The 21,520-nt window shown below is 38.0% G+C and overlaps 1 protein-coding gene across 1 annotated transcript; it reads left to right on the top strand.

The window, feature by feature from the left end:
* Window positions 1-16,055: 16,055 nt before the first annotated feature.
* LOC132221752 (olfactory receptor 4K2) lies at window positions 16,056-17,009 on the top strand. The gene has a single exon (XM_059676138.1). It carries the CDS (start codon window positions 16,056-16,058, stop codon window positions 17,007-17,009), a length of 954 nt encoding a protein of 317 aa, XP_059532121.1.
* The last annotated feature ends 4,511 nt before the right edge of the window (window positions 17,010-21,520 follow it).

Below are 21,520 nucleotides of genomic sequence, written 5' to 3'. Positions count from 1 at the left end.
GAGGAATATTCAAATAAATGCTTATACTGGAAAACGTTGAATATTCTAAAAAGTGGGTCCTTGTTTAGTAAAACATTGAGTATAGGTTTGATAATTCCCTGTGGTAAATGCTATGTTATGTGAGGAACAATTAATATTACCAGAACTCAGTGAATGCTGAGACTGATTAAATAAATAGTTCCACCATGAACTAATTGATTTCTTGCAATAGCACCACTTTGTTGACCAACTGAAAGAGGGGGGTAAATACTGAACAGGTATTTCGTTTTTGTGTGGAGAAATCAAGGAGTGTTACCAGTCTTCCCAGCCTTAAAGATATGGCTGCTAAGTAAGTGTATTATGGAATTCTTGATGTCTTTGTTTCTAAGGCTAGAGACATGTCAATGAAGGAGAGATTGCCCAACAGAAAGTACATGGGAGAGTGTAGGTGTGGCTCTGACATAAAGGTGAACAAAATAAGGAGGTTCTCCTTTACAGTGGCTGCATAGACCAAGGAGAAAAAGAGGAAATAGAAGAGGAGATAGAGCTAAGGGTATAGCTCACTGGATTCAAGTGTGGAATAAAAATGGTATAAAATACCGAGACCACTTTGTCTCCTGGGAAACTTGAGAAAGACCACACATAGGTGAAAGCACACAGGCAAAAGGAAAGGGTCACAACAGTGAAGTGGACACTGCAAGTGGGAAGGGCTTTTGAGGACCCACCAGAGGAAGTTGCCAAATGATGACCAGGATGACAGGTGGAGGAGATCACCAGGAGGATAAAGCACATCAGGGCAATTACATCAGGGTTGAAATCATGAACACTACAGAATGTATCTATCTATGCAAGCAAGTTTAATCAACAAGAGGTGGTCACAAAGGAAGCTACCCAGTTCATCGGGTCCACAGAAGGCAGATTCATAGTAAATGTTATCTGTCTCAGCATGGAAGGTGTTAAAAATCTAGGAAAGTGTCACAAGCCCAACATACAATCTCCAGCTGATGGTTGCTTAAGTAACAAAGAGGTTTACATATAGTCACTTAGCCATCAAAAAATATGGATAAGAGCAGCACAATCCCCTAAGAGTTTGCAGAAAAAAATACGTAGGTGATGCAGCCTTCAAAAGAGATGGCTTTGTGCTCACTAAGGAAGTCTGCAGTCATTTTGGGTGTGCAAATGAGGCTAGAGTCATGTCAATAAAGGAGAGATTGCCCAACAGAAAGTACATGGGAGAGTGTAGGTGTGGCTCTGACATAAAGGTAAACAAAATAAGGAGGTTCTCCTTTACTGTGGCTGCATAGACCAAGGAGAAAAAGAGGAAATAGAAGATCTGAATTTCCCAAGACAGACCCTGCAATATGAATTCAGTTACAACTGTCTAATTATTTCAGGCCATTCACTCTGCTTTCTTGAAGTACTCTGACAGGAGGAGAACTAGGAAAAAATACAGTGCTTACACTCCAAGTGTGATTTTTTTGGTGTGAAATAATTTAAAAACAGCCTAGCTAGTTCCCTGTTTTATCACTCTCCTGTTCGCAGGGGTCAGATATCTCCTCATGGTCTTTCCAGATATTTTATTTTATTTGATTCAAGATTGATTCTTATGATTTAGCAATTTTCTTACAAGTAAATGCAAATATTCACAAAAAGAAATAATCATTAAGCTACTTTAATAGTTACTTTCAGTTTGTGAAATAGTACTTTAAAAATTGCACAGCTACCTGCCAACAAGTTTTTTAAAATTAAATTTATTGGGGTGGCATCCTATATAATAAAAGCCTAATATGCTAAGTGTCCGGTCGTCGGGTCATCTGGTCAGCCAATCAAAGCGTAATATGCTAATGATATGCTAAGGCTGCTCAACTGCTCTCTATGACGTGCACTGACCACCAGGGGGCAGATGCTCCAACTGGTAGGTTAGCTTGCTGCTGGGGTGCGGCTGATCAGAACTGAGTGAGACAGGCTGGACATGCCCTGGAGCCCTCCTATGGTCCCTCCCCAGCTGGCCAACCTCCCGTGGCCCTTCCTGGTCCTGATCCCTAGGCTTGGTGGGGTCCCTTGGCCTGGCCTGTGGCCTCTTGCAATCTGAGACCCCTCAGTGGATGTTAGAGAGCTGGTTTCGGCCTGATCCCACAGGCCATGCTGAGGGACCCCACTGGTGCACTAATTCATGCACCAGGCCTCTAGTTGGTTAATAACATATAGCTTTCAAGTGTACAATTCTATGATATATCATCTGTATATTGTATTGTGTGCCCACCATCCTAAGTCAAGTCTCCTTTCGTTACCATATACTACCCCCTCCACCCTTCAGTACCCCGACCCCCCTTTCCCTCTGGTAACCACCATACTGCGGTCTGAGTTTATGAGTTTTTATTTGTCCTGCTTGCTTATTTGTTGCTTCCAGTTTTATATTTCACATGATTAAATCATAGTTTTGAAGACAAAGGGAATAGTAACCTTTTTCAAAACATCATGATGATAGTGAAAGACTGAGTGAGCAATGTTTGAAAATCATGATTGATTATTGGTGGGAACACAATAGTGGAAAGGAATATGGACCCTGATCTCTTTATAGTGGGTAGAAAAAGGGAATAGGTCATGAGTGGAAGGAAAATGGCTACAGAGGAACATAACCTGTTTCAATTTTCTAATACAGATTGTCCAGAATGAAAGTTCTTCATTTCAGTTATGCAGACATGAATGATCCTTGTTCTATGTCATCATGGCTATACATTTTTCAGAGACTGGTGAACACAATGTGGTTAGAACTTGAAGGTTTCATACATTTCCAAGTATATATATTTATTTTATTTTATTTTATTTTATTTTATTTTATTTTATTTTATTTTATTTTATTTTATTTTATTTTATTTTATTTTATTTTATTTTATTTTATTTTATTGTTGATAGTATTACAGACGTCCCCCAATTCCCCCTCCCCCTTTAAGCCCTCCTCCAAGCCCTGCTCAACACCAGGCCTTCACTGCACTATTGTTTATGTCCATTGGTTATGCATATATGTACATAAGTTATTTGGTTAATCTCTTTCAATCCCCCCACCCCACCTCCAACCCCCTTCTGAGATATGTCAGCCTGTTCCATGTCTCCATGCCTCTGGGCCTATTTTGTTCATCAGTTTATTATGTTCATTAGATTCCACTTATAAGTGAGATCATGTGATATTTGTCTTTCTCTGACTGGCTTATTTCACTTAGCATAATACTCTCCAGGTCCCTCCATGCTGTGAAAAAGGGTAAGAAATCCTTCTTTTTTACAGCTGCATAGTATTCTATGGTGTAAATATACCACAGCTTTTTTTTTTATCCACTTATATACTGGTGGGCCCTTGGGCTGTTTCCAGATCTTAGCTATTGTAAATAATGCTGCTATGAACAAGGGGTGCATACATTATTTTTGATTGGTGTTTCAGGCTTCTTAAGATATATTTTTAGAATTGGGATCTCTGGGTCAAATGGTAGTTCCAATTTTAATTTTTGAGTAAATTAAAATAGTGGCTGTACCAATCTGCATTCCCAGCAGCAATGTAGTAGCATTCCCTTTTCTCCACATCCTCACCAGCACTTATTTGTTTGTTGATTTATTGATGGTAGCCATTCTGACAGGTGTGAAGTGACATCTCATTGTAGTTTTAATTTGCATCTCTCTGATGATTAGTAATGTTGAGAATTTTTCATATGTATATTGGCCATCTATATGTCCTCTTTGGAGAAGTTCCTATTCTGGTCCTGTGCCCATTTTTTAATTGGGTTATTTGTATTCCTTCTTTTTGATCTGTATGAGTTATTTATATATCTTGGAATTTAACTCCTTATCTAATGTGTCATGGGCAAATATGTTCTCCCATACAGTGGGTTTCCATTTCATTTTGATGATGGTTTCTTTTACTGTGCAGAAGCTGTTTAGTTTGATGTAGTTCCAGCTATTCATTTTTTTCCTTTGTTTTACTTGCCCTAGGAGATGTATTGGTGAAAATTCTGCTATGTGATATGCCTGATATTTTCCTATGTTTTCTTGTAGTATTTTTATGGGTTTGCAACTCACACTGAAGATTTTTATCCATTTTGAGTTTATTATTATGTAAGTTGGTGATCTAGTTTTATTTTTCCCTGTCATAGTGAGCAATCGAACTCCCAGTCAGTCGAACTCCCGAGGGGACCATTTGCATATTAGGCTTTTATATATATAGATAGAGAGGAATTGGAGGAGGTAATGCATAGATATTGGGAGGGACAGGTAGGAAGAGAAATATATAATTTGCCAAATTGCTTTAAAAATGCTTCCTTATATCTGAAAAACAAAAAGTTTAAGAATTAGCAATAATTTCAATAAAATTTACAAAAACTATATAATTATTTTCTATTTATTCAGCTCTATAATAATATTGTTGTTTCTTTTGATTTTTCCTCCTAGTATTTCTATAAATTCAAATACTTTATAGAGTAATGTAAATGATATGGAATCTTGTCCTTTCTGTCAAACACAATATTCTACAACATTATAACTTATAACAAATGCATATATAAATAAAATATAATTATTATTTCCTTATTTGACAGAGAGCTTCCCATATACCTTAAGTATAAAATTTTCCTTTATGAGGAGAGAAAGCAAATCTTAAAATTCAAACCCTGGGAAGGTAGTCAAATACATTATATTATTATTATTACTAGAGGCCTGTTGCATGAAGAGATTCATGCAATAGGCCTTCCTTTCCCCTGGCTGCTTGCACCAGTTTTCCTCCGGCACCCGGCACCCAGGCCTTCGCTCTAGCCGAATTCCAGCTGGAGCCAGCCCCTGAGCCATGAGGCTTTCGCTGCTCTGCCTGTCCTGCGGCCATAAGGCTTTGCTGCTCCACTTGGAGCCTATGTATGCAAATTAACCGCCATCTTTCTTAGGTTATTTGCATATTCTCCTGATTAGCTGGTTAGCATAGCGAAGGTATGGTCAATTTACATGTTTGTTTATTATTAGGTAAGATTAAACAATATTAAGTAACTTATTTATTTAAAGTAATTAAGTTCCTGATTAATATAACAATTATTTTAATAATCTACATTAATAAAAGACAAAGATGCTAATTGACTGTACCTTTCTATGCCCAAGCCACGCCCACCAGCCAATCAGAGCAACTGTATGAAAATTAACTCAACCAAGATGGTGGTGGGCAGCCACGGAGCTGGAGCAAGCAGGAGGCTTGGTTGCCCCAGCTATTGAGGAAGCCAAGCTTCCCGCCTGCCCTGGCTGGCTGTGGCCTCCGCAAAAGGCAACAAAGTTTCAATTATAGAAGCTAAATAAATCCCAGATACCTGCTTCCAGCCAGCCTCCACTGGGAGCTTGGATGGCTGGGGGCTGTGGCCACCCTGCAAACAGCCATCAGCCCCTCACCCAGACTGACCAGGGACCCCAACAGGACCCTTCACCCTGAAGGGGGTGTGTACAACCTGAAAACAGCCCTCAGCCCCTCACCCAGGGTGGCCAGGCGCCCCAGCAGGAACCCCCACCCTGAAGGGGCAGTAGCCAGCCTGCAAACAGCCATCAGCCCCTCACCCGGGCTGGCCAGGCACCCCAGGGGGGACCCCCACCCTGAAGTGGGTGTGGCCAGCCTGAAAAGAGCCCTCAGCCCTTCACCCAGGCTGGCCAGGCACCCCAGTGGGGATTCCCCCCTATAGGGGTTGTGGCCAGTTTGAAAATGGCCCTCACATATTCACCCAGGCTGGCCAGGCACCCCAGCGGGACCCCCACCCTGATCCGGGATACCCTTCAGGGCAAACCAGCTGGCCCCCACCCATGCACCAGGCCTCTATCCTATATAATAAAAGGGTAATATGCAAATTGACCCTAACAGCAGAGCGACTGGAAATGACTGGTCACTCTGACACACACTGACCACCAGGGGGCAGACGCTCAATGCAGGAGCTGTCCCCTGGTGGTCAGTGCGCTCCCACAGGGGGAGCTCTGCTCAGCCACAAGCCAGGTTGACAGCTACCAGTACAGTGGTGGTGGTGGGAGCCTCTCTTGCCTCCTCAGCAGGACTAAGGATGTCCAACTGCAGCTAGGCCTGCTCCCCGCTGGCAAGTGGAAATCCCCCAAGGGCTCCCGGGCTGCCAGAGGGATGTCTGACTGCCAGCTTAGGCCCAGTCCCCTGGGGAGTGGGCCTAAGCCAGCAGGTGGTCATCCCCCGAGGGGTCCCAGACTGTCAGAGGGCACAGGCTGGGCTGAGGGACCCTCCCAAGTGCACAAATTTTTGTGCACTGGGCCTCTAGTATGTATATAAAACCTTTGCTTCTTAGGCAAATACAGGAAAAACTTTTTTTTCCTTTACTTTTAGAAATAGGCTTATTTTTCTAATGGAAAATATACTTATATTCTTAAGCATAATAAAGATAACATGACCTTGTCAACTCTCATGAGGCTGGAGAAAGGCTGGTGTGTATGTGGGGAGACAGCAGGTCCTGGGGTTTTTCCCCAGGACTGCAGTGATTTCTGGGCCTTGAATGGCTTTAGTGTAAAAGTACCATTTTTACTTGTTTATGAGGAGAATGCTCCCCTCCCCCTACCCTGATGCTGCCGCTTCTGCAGCTATTCAAGGGTTCTTCTGTAGCTCCAGCCCTGTAGGATAAATACTTGGGGAGTTTAAATAATTATTTCCCATATTTTTATTTTTGAGTAGACCAATAATATGCAATCTTGTATATAAGAAGAGATCTTAAACATAGAAACAAACAAACCCCTACAGTTAATGAATGTGTACTCACAAAAGGGTGAACTGGAACATTAGCCTTAGAATCTTATTTCACCCAGCAAATGGATTCTGAGTGGCACAAAACCCAAACAGTAGAGACAGAGGATTTCCTATATTCATAAAATGATGAAGTGTAAACAAAGTCCCCTAAAGATAAGAGAGCAAGCAAAAAACATCAATCAGTAGCCAAGTTACATTACAGACAGACAAGAACTTCTACTAGCTGAGAGTTTCTAGTGGCTGATGTCTTGAGAGGGAGACCAGGAAGATGACCAAGATTAAGAGTTCTTGGCAGCTGCTGGGAAGTTCCTGTAATCCCTGCCTCGGGTTCTGCCCATTATAAGTATCTGGGGCCTCTAGCAAAGTGAAATATGCCCCATCATTAAACAAATTAAACTAAACAACAAAGACATAAAGCAGCAATTAAAGAGACACTCTATGCATATCTATAGGCACGCACAACTGCCAGACAAGACTTAATAAATCAGAGTTCTTCCTATGGATCTTTCAGAAGATGTCTTACAGTGGCCAGGGACTCATAGCTAGGTGTGGCCCAGAGGGTTCCCAGGTGGGGTGGCCAGTGAACACCCACAAATAGCCTGTTGTTCACAGATCTCATTATATTCTGCTCTCCATAATAGATATTAACTGGTATCTACAGTTGTTTTGGCTAAAATCTGCCAGTACCAAGGAGTCATGTGATAATTTTCAGACAAAGCATTAAGGAGTCCTTTTGTAAATGCACTGTTAGCCCTATTTTCTCTAACACTTTTCTTTATTTCTTTTTTTTTTTTTGCTGTTGCATTTTTATTTATTTACCATCTAAAGTTTTAGATATGTCTCCTTTTTTCCCTGCTTGATCTCCCACCCCCAGCTATTCCCACCCCAGGCAAGCCCTCACTGCCCCAGTGTCTGTGTCCATTGGTTATGATAATATGCATGCATACAAGTTCTTCGGTTGCTCTCTAACCCTTCCCTTCCCCTGCCATTTGTCTCTGGATCTATTCTTGTTCATCAAATTATGTTGATCATTATATCCCACATATGAGTGAGATAATGTGATATTTATCTTTCTCCGACTGGCTTATTACGCTTAGCATAATGCTCTCCAGTTCCACCCATGCTGTTGCAAATGGTAAAAGTTTCTTCATTTTTATAGTGGCGGAGTATTCCATTGTGTAGATGTACCACAATTTTTTAATCCACTCATCAGCTAATGGGCACTTAGGCTGTTTCCAAATCTTCGCTATTGTAAATTGTACTGCTATGAACATAGGGGTACATACATCCTTTCTGATTGGTGTTTTGGTTTCTTGGGATATAGTCCTAGAAGTGGGATTACTGGGTTGAATGGGAGTTCCATTTTTAACTTTTTGAGGAAACTCCATACTGTTCTCCACAGTGGCTGCACCAGTCTGCACTCCCACCAGCAGTGCACGAGGTTTCCTTTTTCTCCGCATCCTCGCCAGCACTTGTCATTTGTTGATCTGTTGATGATTGCCATTCTGACAGGTGTGAGTTGGTATCTCATTGTTGTTTTGATTTGCATCTCTCAGATGATTAGTGACCTTGACCATGTTTTCATATTCTTGGCCTTCTATATGTCCTCTTTTGAAAAGTGTCTATTTAGGTCCTTTGCCCATTTTTTGATTGGATCGTTTATCTTCCTCTTAAGTTGTATGAGTCCTCTGTAAAATTTGGAGATTAAATCTTTATCTGAAATATCATTGGCAAATATGTTCTCCCATGCAGTGGGCTTTCTTGTTGTTTTGTTGATGGTTTCTTTTGCTGTGCAGAAGCTTTTTATTTTGATGTAGTCCCATTTGTTTATTTTCTCCTTAGTCTCCATTGCCCTAGTAACTGTGTCTGTAAAGATATTGCTATGTCATATGTCTGCTATTTTGCTGCCTATGGAGTCTTGTAAGATTTTTAGGGGTTCCCGTCTTACATTTAAGTCCTTTAATCATTTTGAGGGTTTTTGTGTGTGAATGGTGTAAATTGGTGATCAAGGTTCATTTTTTTTACATCTATCTGACCAAATTTCCCAGCACTATTTATTGAAGAGATTGTCTTGACTCCATTGTATGCTCTTGCCTTCTTTGTCAAATACTAATTGAGCATAATGGCTTGGGTAGATTTCTGGGTTCTCTGTTCTGTTCCATTAGTCTATATGTCTGTTCTTGTGCCAGTACCAGACAGTTTTGAGAGCCGTGACTTGGTAATATAGCTTGATATCTGGTATTGTGATCCCTCCAACTTTGTTCTTCTTTCTCAGGATTGCTGTGGCTATTCAGAGAAATTATTCCAGATAGATTTTTGAAGAGTTTGTTCTAGATCTTTGAAGTATGCTGTTGGTATTTTAATGGGGATTGAATTAAATCTGTAGATTTCTTTGTGTAGTATGGACATTTTAATGATGTTGATTCTACCAATCCATGATGGTATGTTCTTCCATTTGTTTATGTCTTCCTCTATCTCTTTTTTCAATGTCCTGTAGTTTTCCAAGTACAGGTCTTTTACCTCCTTAGTTAAGTTTATTCCTAAGTATCTTAATTTTTTTGGTGTAGTGGTAAATGGGATTGTTTTTTTCGTTTCTCTTTCTGTGAGTTCATTATTGGTGTATAAAAAGGCCATATATTTCTGGGTGTTAATTTTGTATTCTGCTACATTGCCAAATTCATTTATTAGGTCTAGTAGTTTTTTGATGGAGTCTTTGGGTTTTTCTATGTATAGTATCATGTCATCTGCGAATAAGGACAGTTTTACTTCTTCTTTTCCAATTTGGATGCCTTTTATTTCTTCTTCTTGTCTGATCACTATGGCTAGCACTTTCAGTACTATATTGAACAGGAGTGGTGAAAGTGGGCATCCCTGTCTTGTTCCTGTTCTCAGGGGAAATGAGTTTAGTTTTTGCCCATTGAGTATGATATTGGCTGTAGGTTTGTCATATAAGGCTTTTAGTATGTTGAGGTATGATCTCTCTATTCCCACTTTGCTGAGAGTTTTTATCAAGAAAGGGTGTTGGATTTTGTCGAATGCTTTTTCTGCATCAATTGATATGAGCATGTGATTTTTGTCTCTCAGTTTTTTTATGTGATGTATCACATTTATTGATTTGTGGATATTGTACCATTCTTGCTCCTAGGAATAAATCCCACTTGGTCATGGTGTATGATATTTCTAATGTATTGCTGAATCTGATTTGCCAGAATTTTGTTGAGGATTTTAGCATCTATGTTCATCAAGGATATTGGCCTGTAGTCCTCTTTTTTTTTGTGGTGTCTTTATCTGGTTTTGGAATTAGGGCAATGCTGGCTTCATAGAAAGAGCTTGGAAGTGTGCCTTCTTCTTGAATTTTTTTGGAATAGTCTGAGGAAGATAGGATTTAGTTCTTCTTTGAATGCTTGGGAGAACTCCCCTGTAAAGCCATCCAGAACAGGGCTTTTGTTTGTTGGAAGATTTTTGATCCCTGTTTCAATTTCTTTGGTAGTTATCGGCCTATTCAGGTTTTTTGATTCTTCCTCATTGAGTTTTGGGAGCTTATATTTTTCTAATAATATGTCCATTTCATCTAGGCTGTCCATTTTTGTTGGAATAGAGATTTCATAGTATTTTTCCATAATCCTTTCTATTTCTATGGGATCAGTTGCTACTTCACCTCTTTCATTTCTGATATTGTTTATTTGGGTCCTCTCTCTTTGCCTCTTAGTGAGCCTGGCTAGAGGTCTTCAATCTTGTTTATTCTCTCAAAGAACCAGCTCTTGGTTTTGTTGATCATTTTCTTTGCTTGTTTGTTTGTTTGTTTTGGTCTCTATGTTGTTTATTTCTGCTCTGATCTTTATTATTTCCTTCCTTCTGCTTACACTGGGCTTTTCTTGCTCTCTTTCTAACTCTTAGAGTTGTAGGGCTAGATAATTTATTACCATTTTTTCTTGTTTTTTTGAGATAGGCCTGTAGATCTGTGAACTTCCCTCTCAAGACTGCTTTCACTGTGTCCCATAAATTTTGGATTGTGTTTTCATTGTCATTTATTGCCATGATATTTTTTATTTCTTCTTTGATCTCTTTGGTAACCAAATTTTCTTTATTTCTTTAAAGGTATTAAAGGAGAGTGGCTCATTAATTTTATTACCTTGTTGATCTTGTATAACTGGGCAAGCCAAAAGCTTTCCTTCTAACATGACTTGCCTGACACGGGACCCCATTACTGAGGATTTAGTTGATGAGCCTTCCCACATCAGAGGTGGAGGATTGGGAAATACTTCCTCCAATGGAAGGGCTTTAGGTATTACAGGCTCTACAGGCTCTGCTTCAGGAGGAGGGAGCAGTAGTAAATCCTCCTGTCATTCTATAGGCTTTTGATTCTCTATATGAAATGGGCATTGTGCAGCTCGAACAAGAGCCTACATAGTTCATGATGATAAGGGCACTCATTTCCCCTGGGCCTGATTTCTTTTTAAAGTCCTGCCCAGTTGTTCCCAGAGATTAAGGTCTAGTGTTCCAGCATCAGGGAACCAAGGATTATAAATTATAATAATTTTTAATAAGCTTTTAATTGTTCTTCTGTAACAGAGGCACTATCTGCTTTTAACAACTGTTCCAGCACTGTGATATATTGCTGCTGTACTGAAGACAACTATTGTCCCATTATGAAACCTTAGTTGAGAAAGGATTCCCTCGAACTTGGAAATCCCAAGCGGACTCTAATGACTTACTTGGCAGTTACTTTCATTTTCTTCATCTTTGTTTTCGAGGGTTCTTCTGCATTTCATTGCATTCCTGGCTCCTCACACGGGGGGCACTAGCTGCCGGAACTGACCAGGAGACCCGGAGTGACGGATGAATAGATTAGTCTGACACACATTTCTGTGAAAGAGAAGCTAAGGGGCTGGTTGGCATTAGGCACCAAAAATAGCCTTGATTGCCTGCCTTGTTAGCCTTTTATTGTAACAACAGCTTGAACTAAAATTAACCTCTTAATCAGCAGGGTAAGTATCCTTGAGAAAGCATATGCTTCTATAAGGTTGGGTGTAGAAGACTAAACATAGAGATTCTAGCGAAACTCCCAGTGCTCGGACTTGTTTGGAAAAGTCAAGGTAGGGGCTGCTGCCTTCTTCAAGTTTCCCCCAGAGACCCCTGACCTTTCAGACAATCCTCCTTACAGACTTTCCAACCAAGTCCCATGCTTCCCCACAGAGTCTTTAGGGTTTTCTATGTACAATATCATGTTATCTGCGAATAGTGACAATTTTAATTCCTCCTTTCCAATTTAGATGCCTTTGATTTTTTGCTTCCTACTTGATCACTGGCTAGGACTTCCAGTACTATGTTGAGTAAGAGTGGTGAAAGCACACATCCCTGTCTTGTTCCTTTTCTTTTAGTTTTTGCCCATTGAGTATGATGTTGGCTATAGGTTTGTCATATATGGCCTTAATTATGTTGAGGTGTGATCCCTCTATTTCTGCTTTGCTGGGAGTTTTTATCAAAAATGGGTGCTGGATTTTATCAAATGCTTTTTCTTGCACCTGTTGATATGATCATGTGATTTTTATCCTTTATTTTGTTAATGTGATGTAACACATTTATTGATTTGCATATAATGTACCAATATTTTGCTAATATTTTGTTGAGGATTTTGGCATCTATTTTCATTAAGGATATTGGCTTATAATTATCTGTCTTTGTAGTGTCTTTATCTGGTTTTGAAATCAGGATAATGCTGGCTTTGTAAAAAAAGCTTGAAAGTGCTTCTTCCCCTTGGATTTTTTGGAATAGTTTGGGAAGGGTAGGTGTTCTTTGAATGTTTAGTAAAACTCACCAGTGAAGCCATCCAGCCCAGGACTTTTGTTTGTTGGCAGTTATTTATTTATTTTTTTAAAATTACTGCTTTGATTTCATCAGTTGTTATAGGCCTATTCAGGTTTTCTGATTCTTCTTGATTCAGTTTTGGAAGTTTGTATTTTTCAAGGAATTTGTCCATTCGTCCATGTTATCCAGCTTGTTAGCATATAGTTGTTCATAGTATTTTCTTACAATCCTTTGAATTTCTATTGTGTCAACTGTTATTTTGCCTCTTTAATTTCGTATTTTATTTATTTGGGTCCTGTCTCTTTGTTTCTTGATGAATCTGGATCAAGGTTTATCAATGTTGTTTATCTTTTCAAAGAACTAGCTCTTGGTTTCATTGATATTTTTTTATTCTCTATGTTATTTATTTCCACTCTAATATTTATCATTTTCTTCCTTCTATTTATGCAAGGCTTCTCTTGTTCTCTTTCTAATTCTTTAATCGTAGGATTAGATTGTTATTTGACTTTTTTCTTGAGGCAGGCTTGTTTATGAACTTCCCTTTCAGGACTGCCTTTGCTGTGTCCCACAGATTTTGGGTTGTTGTGTGTTAATTTTTATTTTTTCCCAGGAAGTGTTTTTTTTCTTATTTCTTCCTTGATCTCATTGGTAATCCATTCATTGTTTAATAACATGGTACTTACCCTTCATGAGTTTGAAAGTTTTTGAGTTTTTTAATTATAGTTGATTTCTAGTTTCATGCCATTGTGATCTGAGAAGATGTTTGATATGATTTCAATATTTTTGAATTTATTAAGGTTTATTTTATATTATAATGTATGGTCTATCTTTGAAAATGATCCATGTGCTCTTGAGAAGAATAAACATTCTGCCACTTTTAGATGAAAGGTTCTGTATATATCATTAGATCCAACTGTTCTAGTGTGTCATTTAAGGTCATTGTTTCCTTGTTGATTTTTTTGTCTGGAAGATCAAAAGTGATGTCAGTGGGATGTTAAACTTTCTGAAATTTTAATCTTATTAATTACATTCACATTACTAATACCTAAAGAGTCAATGTGATCTTCTTATACCTATTTAAAAATAATATATTGTCTTAACTTTTCTCTTCTGCAAACAATCTGAATCCTTACAAAATACCTATTTTACATCATCATAACCCTGCCTACAATCTTACAATAGGTCTTTGGTAACCTTCACATCAAGTTATATTTTAGAGTGGCGTTCTTGTTCTTCTAACCTTCTAACTGAATAACTTACTCATGCAAAGAAATTCCACTGTTTTATTACATACATACATTTTTCCCTACCAATAAAAACTTTAGTTCTCTTTGCACGTCAAGTTCACGACATTTGTCTTGCAAGAACACTTTCTTGATTAAGCATATTATACATTTTTCTTTATCTAAAATCCAGTTCACTCATTATCTCTGACAATTGATAAAACACTTGATTGATGTCACAGTGTTAGTTTTTTTTTTTTTTACCAATTGTTTTATTTATAGGTACTCAATGTCTCCTAAGAAACTATAAATTCCTTGAAGCAGAAGTGAATGTTTCTGGATTTTATTCTCCACTGCCTCTAGAACAAGGTTAGATAACCAAGATGAATTTTTTGATTTAATACTTCATGATGCTTCTTAAATGATGGCTTCCCAAACTTCTGTTCCCTGAATCACTACGGTCCAGGTGAAAACAATCATTGTAAAGTCCCATAAGACTCTTGAAATATCTTTCTGTTGTGAAACAAATAATACCATCTTAGTTGTTTAATAAATCCCATTGCAGGGCTATTTCCTGGTCAATTCCCAAGTCCCTGGCACATCCATTTTATCTACAGCTGCTAAATAACTAATGATTCATCTAGGTCATTTATTTATATTTAAAATTGTCTCCTATATGTGCTCTGTCAGAGCCTGCTTAACACTCTGAATAATCTAAAACACTGATTCTGCTATAGATCTGGTAAGCAAAGATGTTTCACCAATGGTTTCTACTAAAAATTTTTGTGTGCCTGCCCTTCCTATTTCTATCTCCTAACCCTTATCCCATGGAGCTAAGATCAATATATAGCTTGCATGTGCTGGCATATATGAAAGGAGAATTCAAACAGGTGTGAGACTAAAAAGCTTGTTCCAATAAAACTTATGCTATATTTTCTAGAAGACAAGGTAAAATTTTAAGTCATAGAATTATAAATATTTGTAAAAGGAACAGATTTCTATTTTAACATAACAAAAATGGAGAAGAAAAAACATTAAATGCCTTTCCCTGGACTATATGGTTGGTTATAGTATAGTATAGTTGACAATAACAGTCTTCTTCTGCTGGATAAATGTCAGCAAAACTATTTTTTTCTGTATTTCTGTTCAGTTTCAGCCAGGCAACTTCTATCTGTGTATATATTAACATTTCTTCTCTGGAAATTTATGAGTTCTTGCAACCATTTGAAGTCTTTCTGTAATGTTGCTTAAGTGCCTATGTCATTTGTATGTGACATAATTTTTATATGTTCTTTTAATAAGGATATTGTTTTGGATAAAATCTAAATAATTAAATGTGTGTGTTTAACACTTCATCAGCCCAGAGTAAGGGCTCACTTAATATGTAAGTGATTCAGGATTGTATAAGCAAATGGATGGGCACATATGTGGATAAGTAGATCTGTTCAAGATGATATTATGTCAATTTGATTGCCCATTAGTACCAGAAAAGAGCATAATTTTCAGCACCTATGACTTAAATGGTATCACACTATGATCCCTAATACCCTAGGACCGTGATCGGCAAACTGCGGCTCTGGAGCCACATGCAGCTCTTTGGCCCCTTGAGTATGGTTCTTCCTAAGCCTTAGGAGTACCCTAATTAAGTTAATAACAATGTACCTACCTATATAGTTTAAGTTTAAAATATTTGGCTCTCAAAATAAATTTCAATCGTTGTACTGTTGATATTTGGCTCTGTTGACTAATGAGTTTGCTGACCACTGCCCTAGAACAGTGGTTCTCAACCTTCCTAATGCCGCAACCCTTTAATACAGTTCCTCATGTTGTGGTGACCCCCAACCATAAAATTATTTTCGTTGCTACTTCATAACTGTAATTTTACTACTGTTATGAATCATAATGTAAATATCTGATATACAGGATGTATTTTCATTGTTACAAATTGAACATAATTAAAGCATAGTGATTAATCACAAAAACAATATGTAATTATATATATATGTTTTCCGATGGTCTTAGGCGACCCCTGTGAAAGGGTCGTTCGACCCCTAAAGGGGTCGCGGCCCATAGGTTGAGAACCACTGCCCTAGAATTATCTTTCAAATCAATATACCAAATGAAGTTGGAAAGAATATTAAATATAAGTTTTCATAGAGGAAACAAAGCTATGAAAGTGAATTCTTGGAAATGTATATTTTGCTGCAATAGACTCATACTTTCTCTTGACTTTTTTTTTTTTTTTAACTACAGGCTTCCACCTATCATTCAGGACAATGGATGTGGCCAATAAATCTACTGTTTCTGAATTTGTTTTGCTGGGACTCTCTGATTCCTGGGAACTACAGATGTTTTTCTTCGTGGTGTTTTCATTGTTTTATGTGGCAACAATGGTGGGTAATAGCCTCATAGTCATCACAGTCATAGCTGACTCTCACCTACACTCCCCTATGTATGTCCTGCTTACCAACCTTTCCATCATTGATATGTCTCTTGCTTCCTTTGCCACCCCTAAGATGATTACAGACTACCTTACTGGACACAAAACCATCTCCTTTAATGGCTGCATCACTCAGATTTTTTTTCTACACCTTTTTACTGGTACAGAGATCATTTTACTTATGGCTATGTCCTTTGATAGATACATTGCAATATGTAAGCCTCTCCGCTATGCTTCAATCATAAGTCCCCAGGTATGTGTTGCCCTCGTGGTGGCTTCCTGGGTTGTGGGAGTCATGCATTCAATGAGTCAGGTCATATTTGCTCTCACTTTACCATTCTGTGGTCCCAATGATGTAGAGAGCTTTTTCTGTGACCTTCCTGTGGTGTTCCAGTTATCTTGTGTGGATACTTATGTCCTAGGCCTCTTTATGATCTCAACAAGTGGCATAATTGCCTTGTCCTGCTTTATTCTTTTATTTAATTCTTATGTTATTGTCCTGGTTACCATCAAGAATCATTCTTCAAGAGGGTCATCTAAGGCTCTTTCTACCTGTACGGCTCATTTCATTGTTGTCTTCATGTTCTTTGGGCCATGCATCTTCATCTATATGTGGCCACTAAGCAGTTTTTTAGTAGATAAGATCTTGTCTGTGTTTTATACCATCTTTACTCCCATTCTGAATCCAATAATCTATACATTAAGAAACCAAGAAGTGAAGGCAGCCATGAGAAAATTGAAAAATAGACTTCTAAATTCCAACAAGGCAGCTCCTTTGCATTCTTTTTAGTTAACTTCTAGTTCGGTTATCTTTTAGTTTTAGCATCCTAGGCATTAAGTACCACAATTTGTGTATACACAGCATGTGCTATGCTCTTACTTCTTATTAAACCGTAATTGACAAAATTTGTGAAAGTACAACGTAAGTTCATATTTAAATATGAATATGTTTAAAGTACATTTTAAATTTTAGAAAAGCAAGTTGACAAAAGCAACTTCTTCTAGAAGCAAAGAATATTTATAAAAATGCTAAGAGTGCTCTGGCCAGAGTGACCCAGTTAGTTGGAGCATTATCCATACACCAAAAAGTCACAGGTTCAATTCTTAGTGGCCATATACCTAGGTTTCACATTCTGTCCCTGGTTGAAGTAACCACATTTTACAAGAGGCAACCAATCAATGTTTCTCTCTCACACCAATGTTCCACCCCTTCTCTCTCTTTCTCTCTCTCTCTCCTCTCATCTCCCTCCCTTCCTCTCTCTAAAATCAATAAACATTTCCTTGGGTGAGGATTAAAAAATGCCAAGAGTGACTTTTCTAATTAGGAAATTCAAGATTAATATCCTGTTCACTGATAAAAGGAAAGAAAATGATAAGAGGAAGTATAGATTAAAAGGAAACTAGATAACATTTACATAACACTAACAACTGAGTTACTCAGAGAATTGAGTAAAATTAGTAAATTTCTATATCTATAAGCCTTAGAAACTCAATACTGCCATAGGAGTAGCTTCTGACAAATTGTGATTTTCTACATATATCTCTGTTACTACTTAACATTTAAATCATTTTGTGATCTCTTCTATTAAAGAAAGTCCTTGCTTTATTTCATTACAAATGTTGATGAGTTCCAAAGGAAATGCTATAAGTAGAGGAATCTCCACCGCTCATTTTTAGTTAGCAAGGAAATAAACACAGCCATAACTCCTTCTAATAATGCAGAATGCATAAAGAGCCTGGAGAATTCAGCAAATCAGAAAATATTTTGAAATGAGTTTCAAAGCAGTACAATTTGTTTTATACAAAAACCATGGTTGCTTAATGTCTGGGAAGTTAAAGCTAGAATTAAATTAAGAGATACCATTTATGATAATAAGTAAAATTATGGGGAGCCTATGCTTTCATTTAAAAGTATTATATTGCTTTACTCTTTGGTTAAACCACATTTTAATTTTAATATTTGGATGCAAAAATAAGAATTTTGTGCTTAGTAATACACAGTTATTGTAGTAAGCATGTTTCTATATACAATCAGGTTTTTTTGTTATTTTTGTTGTTTGTTATCATTTTAAATGCTAGGTTCAAGATTAGCTTTAAGGTACACAAGGTATTACTACCACCTGCTGTTTAGTACTGGAATTGCAAGCATTGAAGGTCATATAATTCTGGATGCCTTGTTTCACAGATTATCTTCTTTAAATGATGGTAACCATTAAAGAATTAACTGTTATTTAGAATTTGGTAAGTTATATTTATAAAGTATGAGGTCCAGTATATTATCCAACTGATATCCACAAGAGTGAGGACCTGTTGCAACCATAGTGTTTGATAAATATCAAATTGTTATTTTTTTCTGGCATTATTGAGTAAAAAGAGAAAACCAAGAAGTATATATGCACTAATTATCACTGATGAGAAAGAAGTTAAAGAAATTCCTTACTTTTCATTTTAAACTATATGAGAAAAAATGTGTTTTTTCTTAATCAGTGTTTTTCTTTTCTTCATTAATGTGTTAAGCAAACAAGGAAACAACTTTACAGTTTACAAGTTTTGACACTGTATTTCAAAACTAGTCATGTTTTACTGAACAGACCATCCAACCTCAGAGAGAAGGCAGGAGAGAGGGGTAAGAGATCAACCAAAGGACTTATATGTATGCATATTAGCATAACCAATGGACATGGACACTGGGACAGCAGGGGCTTGTCCTGGGGAGCAGATGTGGCAAGGGGGGTCTTCAATCAAGGAAAAAGGAAACATATGTAATACTTTAAACAATAAAAAAAAAAACTAGTCGTGTTTGAAATTGTTGGGTAAAATGTCTACAGTATTAATTTGAGAATGAAAATCGTTGGGTAAAATGTCTACAGTATTAACTTGAGAATGAAACGTGTTTATATCCTCAAAATAAAAGTATAATTCTTCTGGAAATAGTGATATTAATGAACCAATTTAGGTTGTGTGTGTGGACTTTATCTTAATTTTAGTTACATGTGCAAAAATGTTCAAGATCATTTATGTAGAAATGTTGAACTGCTGTGTTATAAATGCCCCCAGTAATTATTTCAAATAACATTTATTTGAAAAGGAAATGTATTCTTTAATGAATTGAGGTATGTGGGTTTTTGTTTGTTTGTTTTGCAATATAAAACTGGAGTCTTTTTAAAGGGATATCATCAGTCTTCAGTGCTTGTGTGGAGATTTATGAAAGTCAAGGACATGTTTGCCAAAACCCTCAAAGGTATGACTGAACGGCAGACAACTCTGTGAAGTAAGTCAGCAATGAGACTGAGTGTTTAGATTCATAGTGAGGTGCTGTAGCTGAGAACGAAAAGGACCATGGACAGTCTTTGTAGCACTTCCATTTATAAAGCAAACTACCTACCAGCTTCGCCAATGGCTTAGGATGGAGAGTCAACACACAAGACAGCACCACATCTATATATATAAACGCCTAAGTGACGGTTACAACCAGAACAACTGGAACAACCAGTCGACCAGTCGCTATGACGTGAACTGACCACCAGGAGGCAGATGCTCAATGGTGGTCAGTGTGCTCCCACTGCCAACCTCTCATGGCCAGCCAACCTACCCTGGTCCCTCCCCCTGGCCGGCAAACCTCCTGCAGTCCCTCCCCCTTAATCCTCTCCCTATCCAGCAGGCCCCGTCCAGCAGCCAGCAGGCCCCGATAGGCCCTGATTGCTGGCCAGGCCTAGGGACCTCACCTGTGCATGAATTTCATGTACCGGGCCTCTAGTCTATATATATAAAAGCCTAACCAACTGCTACAACCAGTCGACCAAACAACTGGTTGACCAGATGCTATGATGTGCACTGACCACCAAGGGGCAGATGCTCAATGCAGGACCTGCCCCCTGGTGGTCAGTGAGCTCCCTGCTATCTCTCTCTCCGGCCAGCCCCGATCGACCCCCATTGAGACTGGGTAAGATGGCCCCAATCGCCAGCCAGGCAGAGGGCCCCTCCCCCCGCATGAATTTGTGCACCGGGCCTCTAGTTTTAAATAGACACCTAAAACTTACCTAATCAGGAGGTACAGATGGATGATTTTATCACTATGTCATCTCAACATGCTGCTGATCCTCTTACTAAGGATAAATGCAGTGACATGGCCATCGGCTACTTAAACTGCGGTAAAGATGGTGTTAATTGCCACCAGGGCATCTGAAGGTAGAATAATGTTTTGCAAAGCATGCCAGATGAACATACCAGGTAGAGGAAAGCTTTAAATGGTCTAAATTTCCAATAACACTATTGAAGGAGTATTGAGATACTAAGAATTTACAAAAAAACTATGTTGATAAGCAACTTCAGCTTCTTTTAGATTTTTGGGAGCCATGAAGTTTGGTAATGCCAAACCTATGAGCTTTTAAAAATTGTGAAAAACTGTCTTGTAAAATTAAGCAGAAGAATTGAAAAATCAGGCATGGGGTGGGGGTGGGGCAGAGGGGACCAATGGGGAAATAAAGGGACATCTGTAATACTTTCGACAATAAAGATAAATTTTTTAAAAATCAGGTATTCATAAAAACAGATAAAATATCATTGTAATTATGTGATGGAATTATGTAAATACAATGGAAATAAAAACTATAAATGATGTATACTTCCAAAAATGTTTGAGGAAAAAGAATGCTATATGTTTCATATTCTCTTCTTTGCATGAGTTTCCCCCAGGATCATGGGATGGGCCTTCACAACCTTTTATTCATTATTTTTACTCTTTTTCTTTTCTTACAGAAGTTCTCTCATAATTTATAAGTTTTAGGTTCTACAGAACCTCACCCCACACAGAGTGTAGTAAAATCTTAGGCCCATGTATCTTTTTACCAGTATTTAATGCCAGTACTACAGATTATTAGTGGTGTGAACTTGGCAAGACACTTAATGTCTCATAACCTGTAAAGGGAGATAATAATGATACTTATACCACAGAAAATCATATGAAGGACATAATATATATGTTTAATAAATATTACTTGTTTTAATAGCATTCTGACCAACTCTGGACATCTTTGTTTAAGGGGGTTGATATTTTCCTAAGCTAACAATTGACATGTTTAATTTTAAAGATAATTTTTTTTTAAAATTTTTGTGAGTTTATTTGAGGCAAACTGTCTAAATATGCCCGGAAGCAGAACCTCAATGAATTGAGATAATGCTCCCTTAAAGGTAAATTTTTATTTTATAACTTTTAACTAGAGGCCCGGTGCACAAAAATTTGTGAACTCAGGTGGCGGGGGGGGGGGGTTCCCTCAGCCCGGCCTGTGCCCTCTCGCAGTC

This window comes from Myotis daubentonii, chromosome 1 (assembly GCF_963259705.1).
Source record: "Myotis daubentonii chromosome 1, mMyoDau2.1, whole genome shotgun sequence".
Classification (NCBI taxonomy): Eukaryota; Metazoa; Chordata; class Mammalia; order Chiroptera; family Vespertilionidae; genus Myotis; species Myotis daubentonii.
Note: the sequence above shows the minus strand (reverse complement) of the source record. Positions and strands in the feature narration are given on the sequence as shown.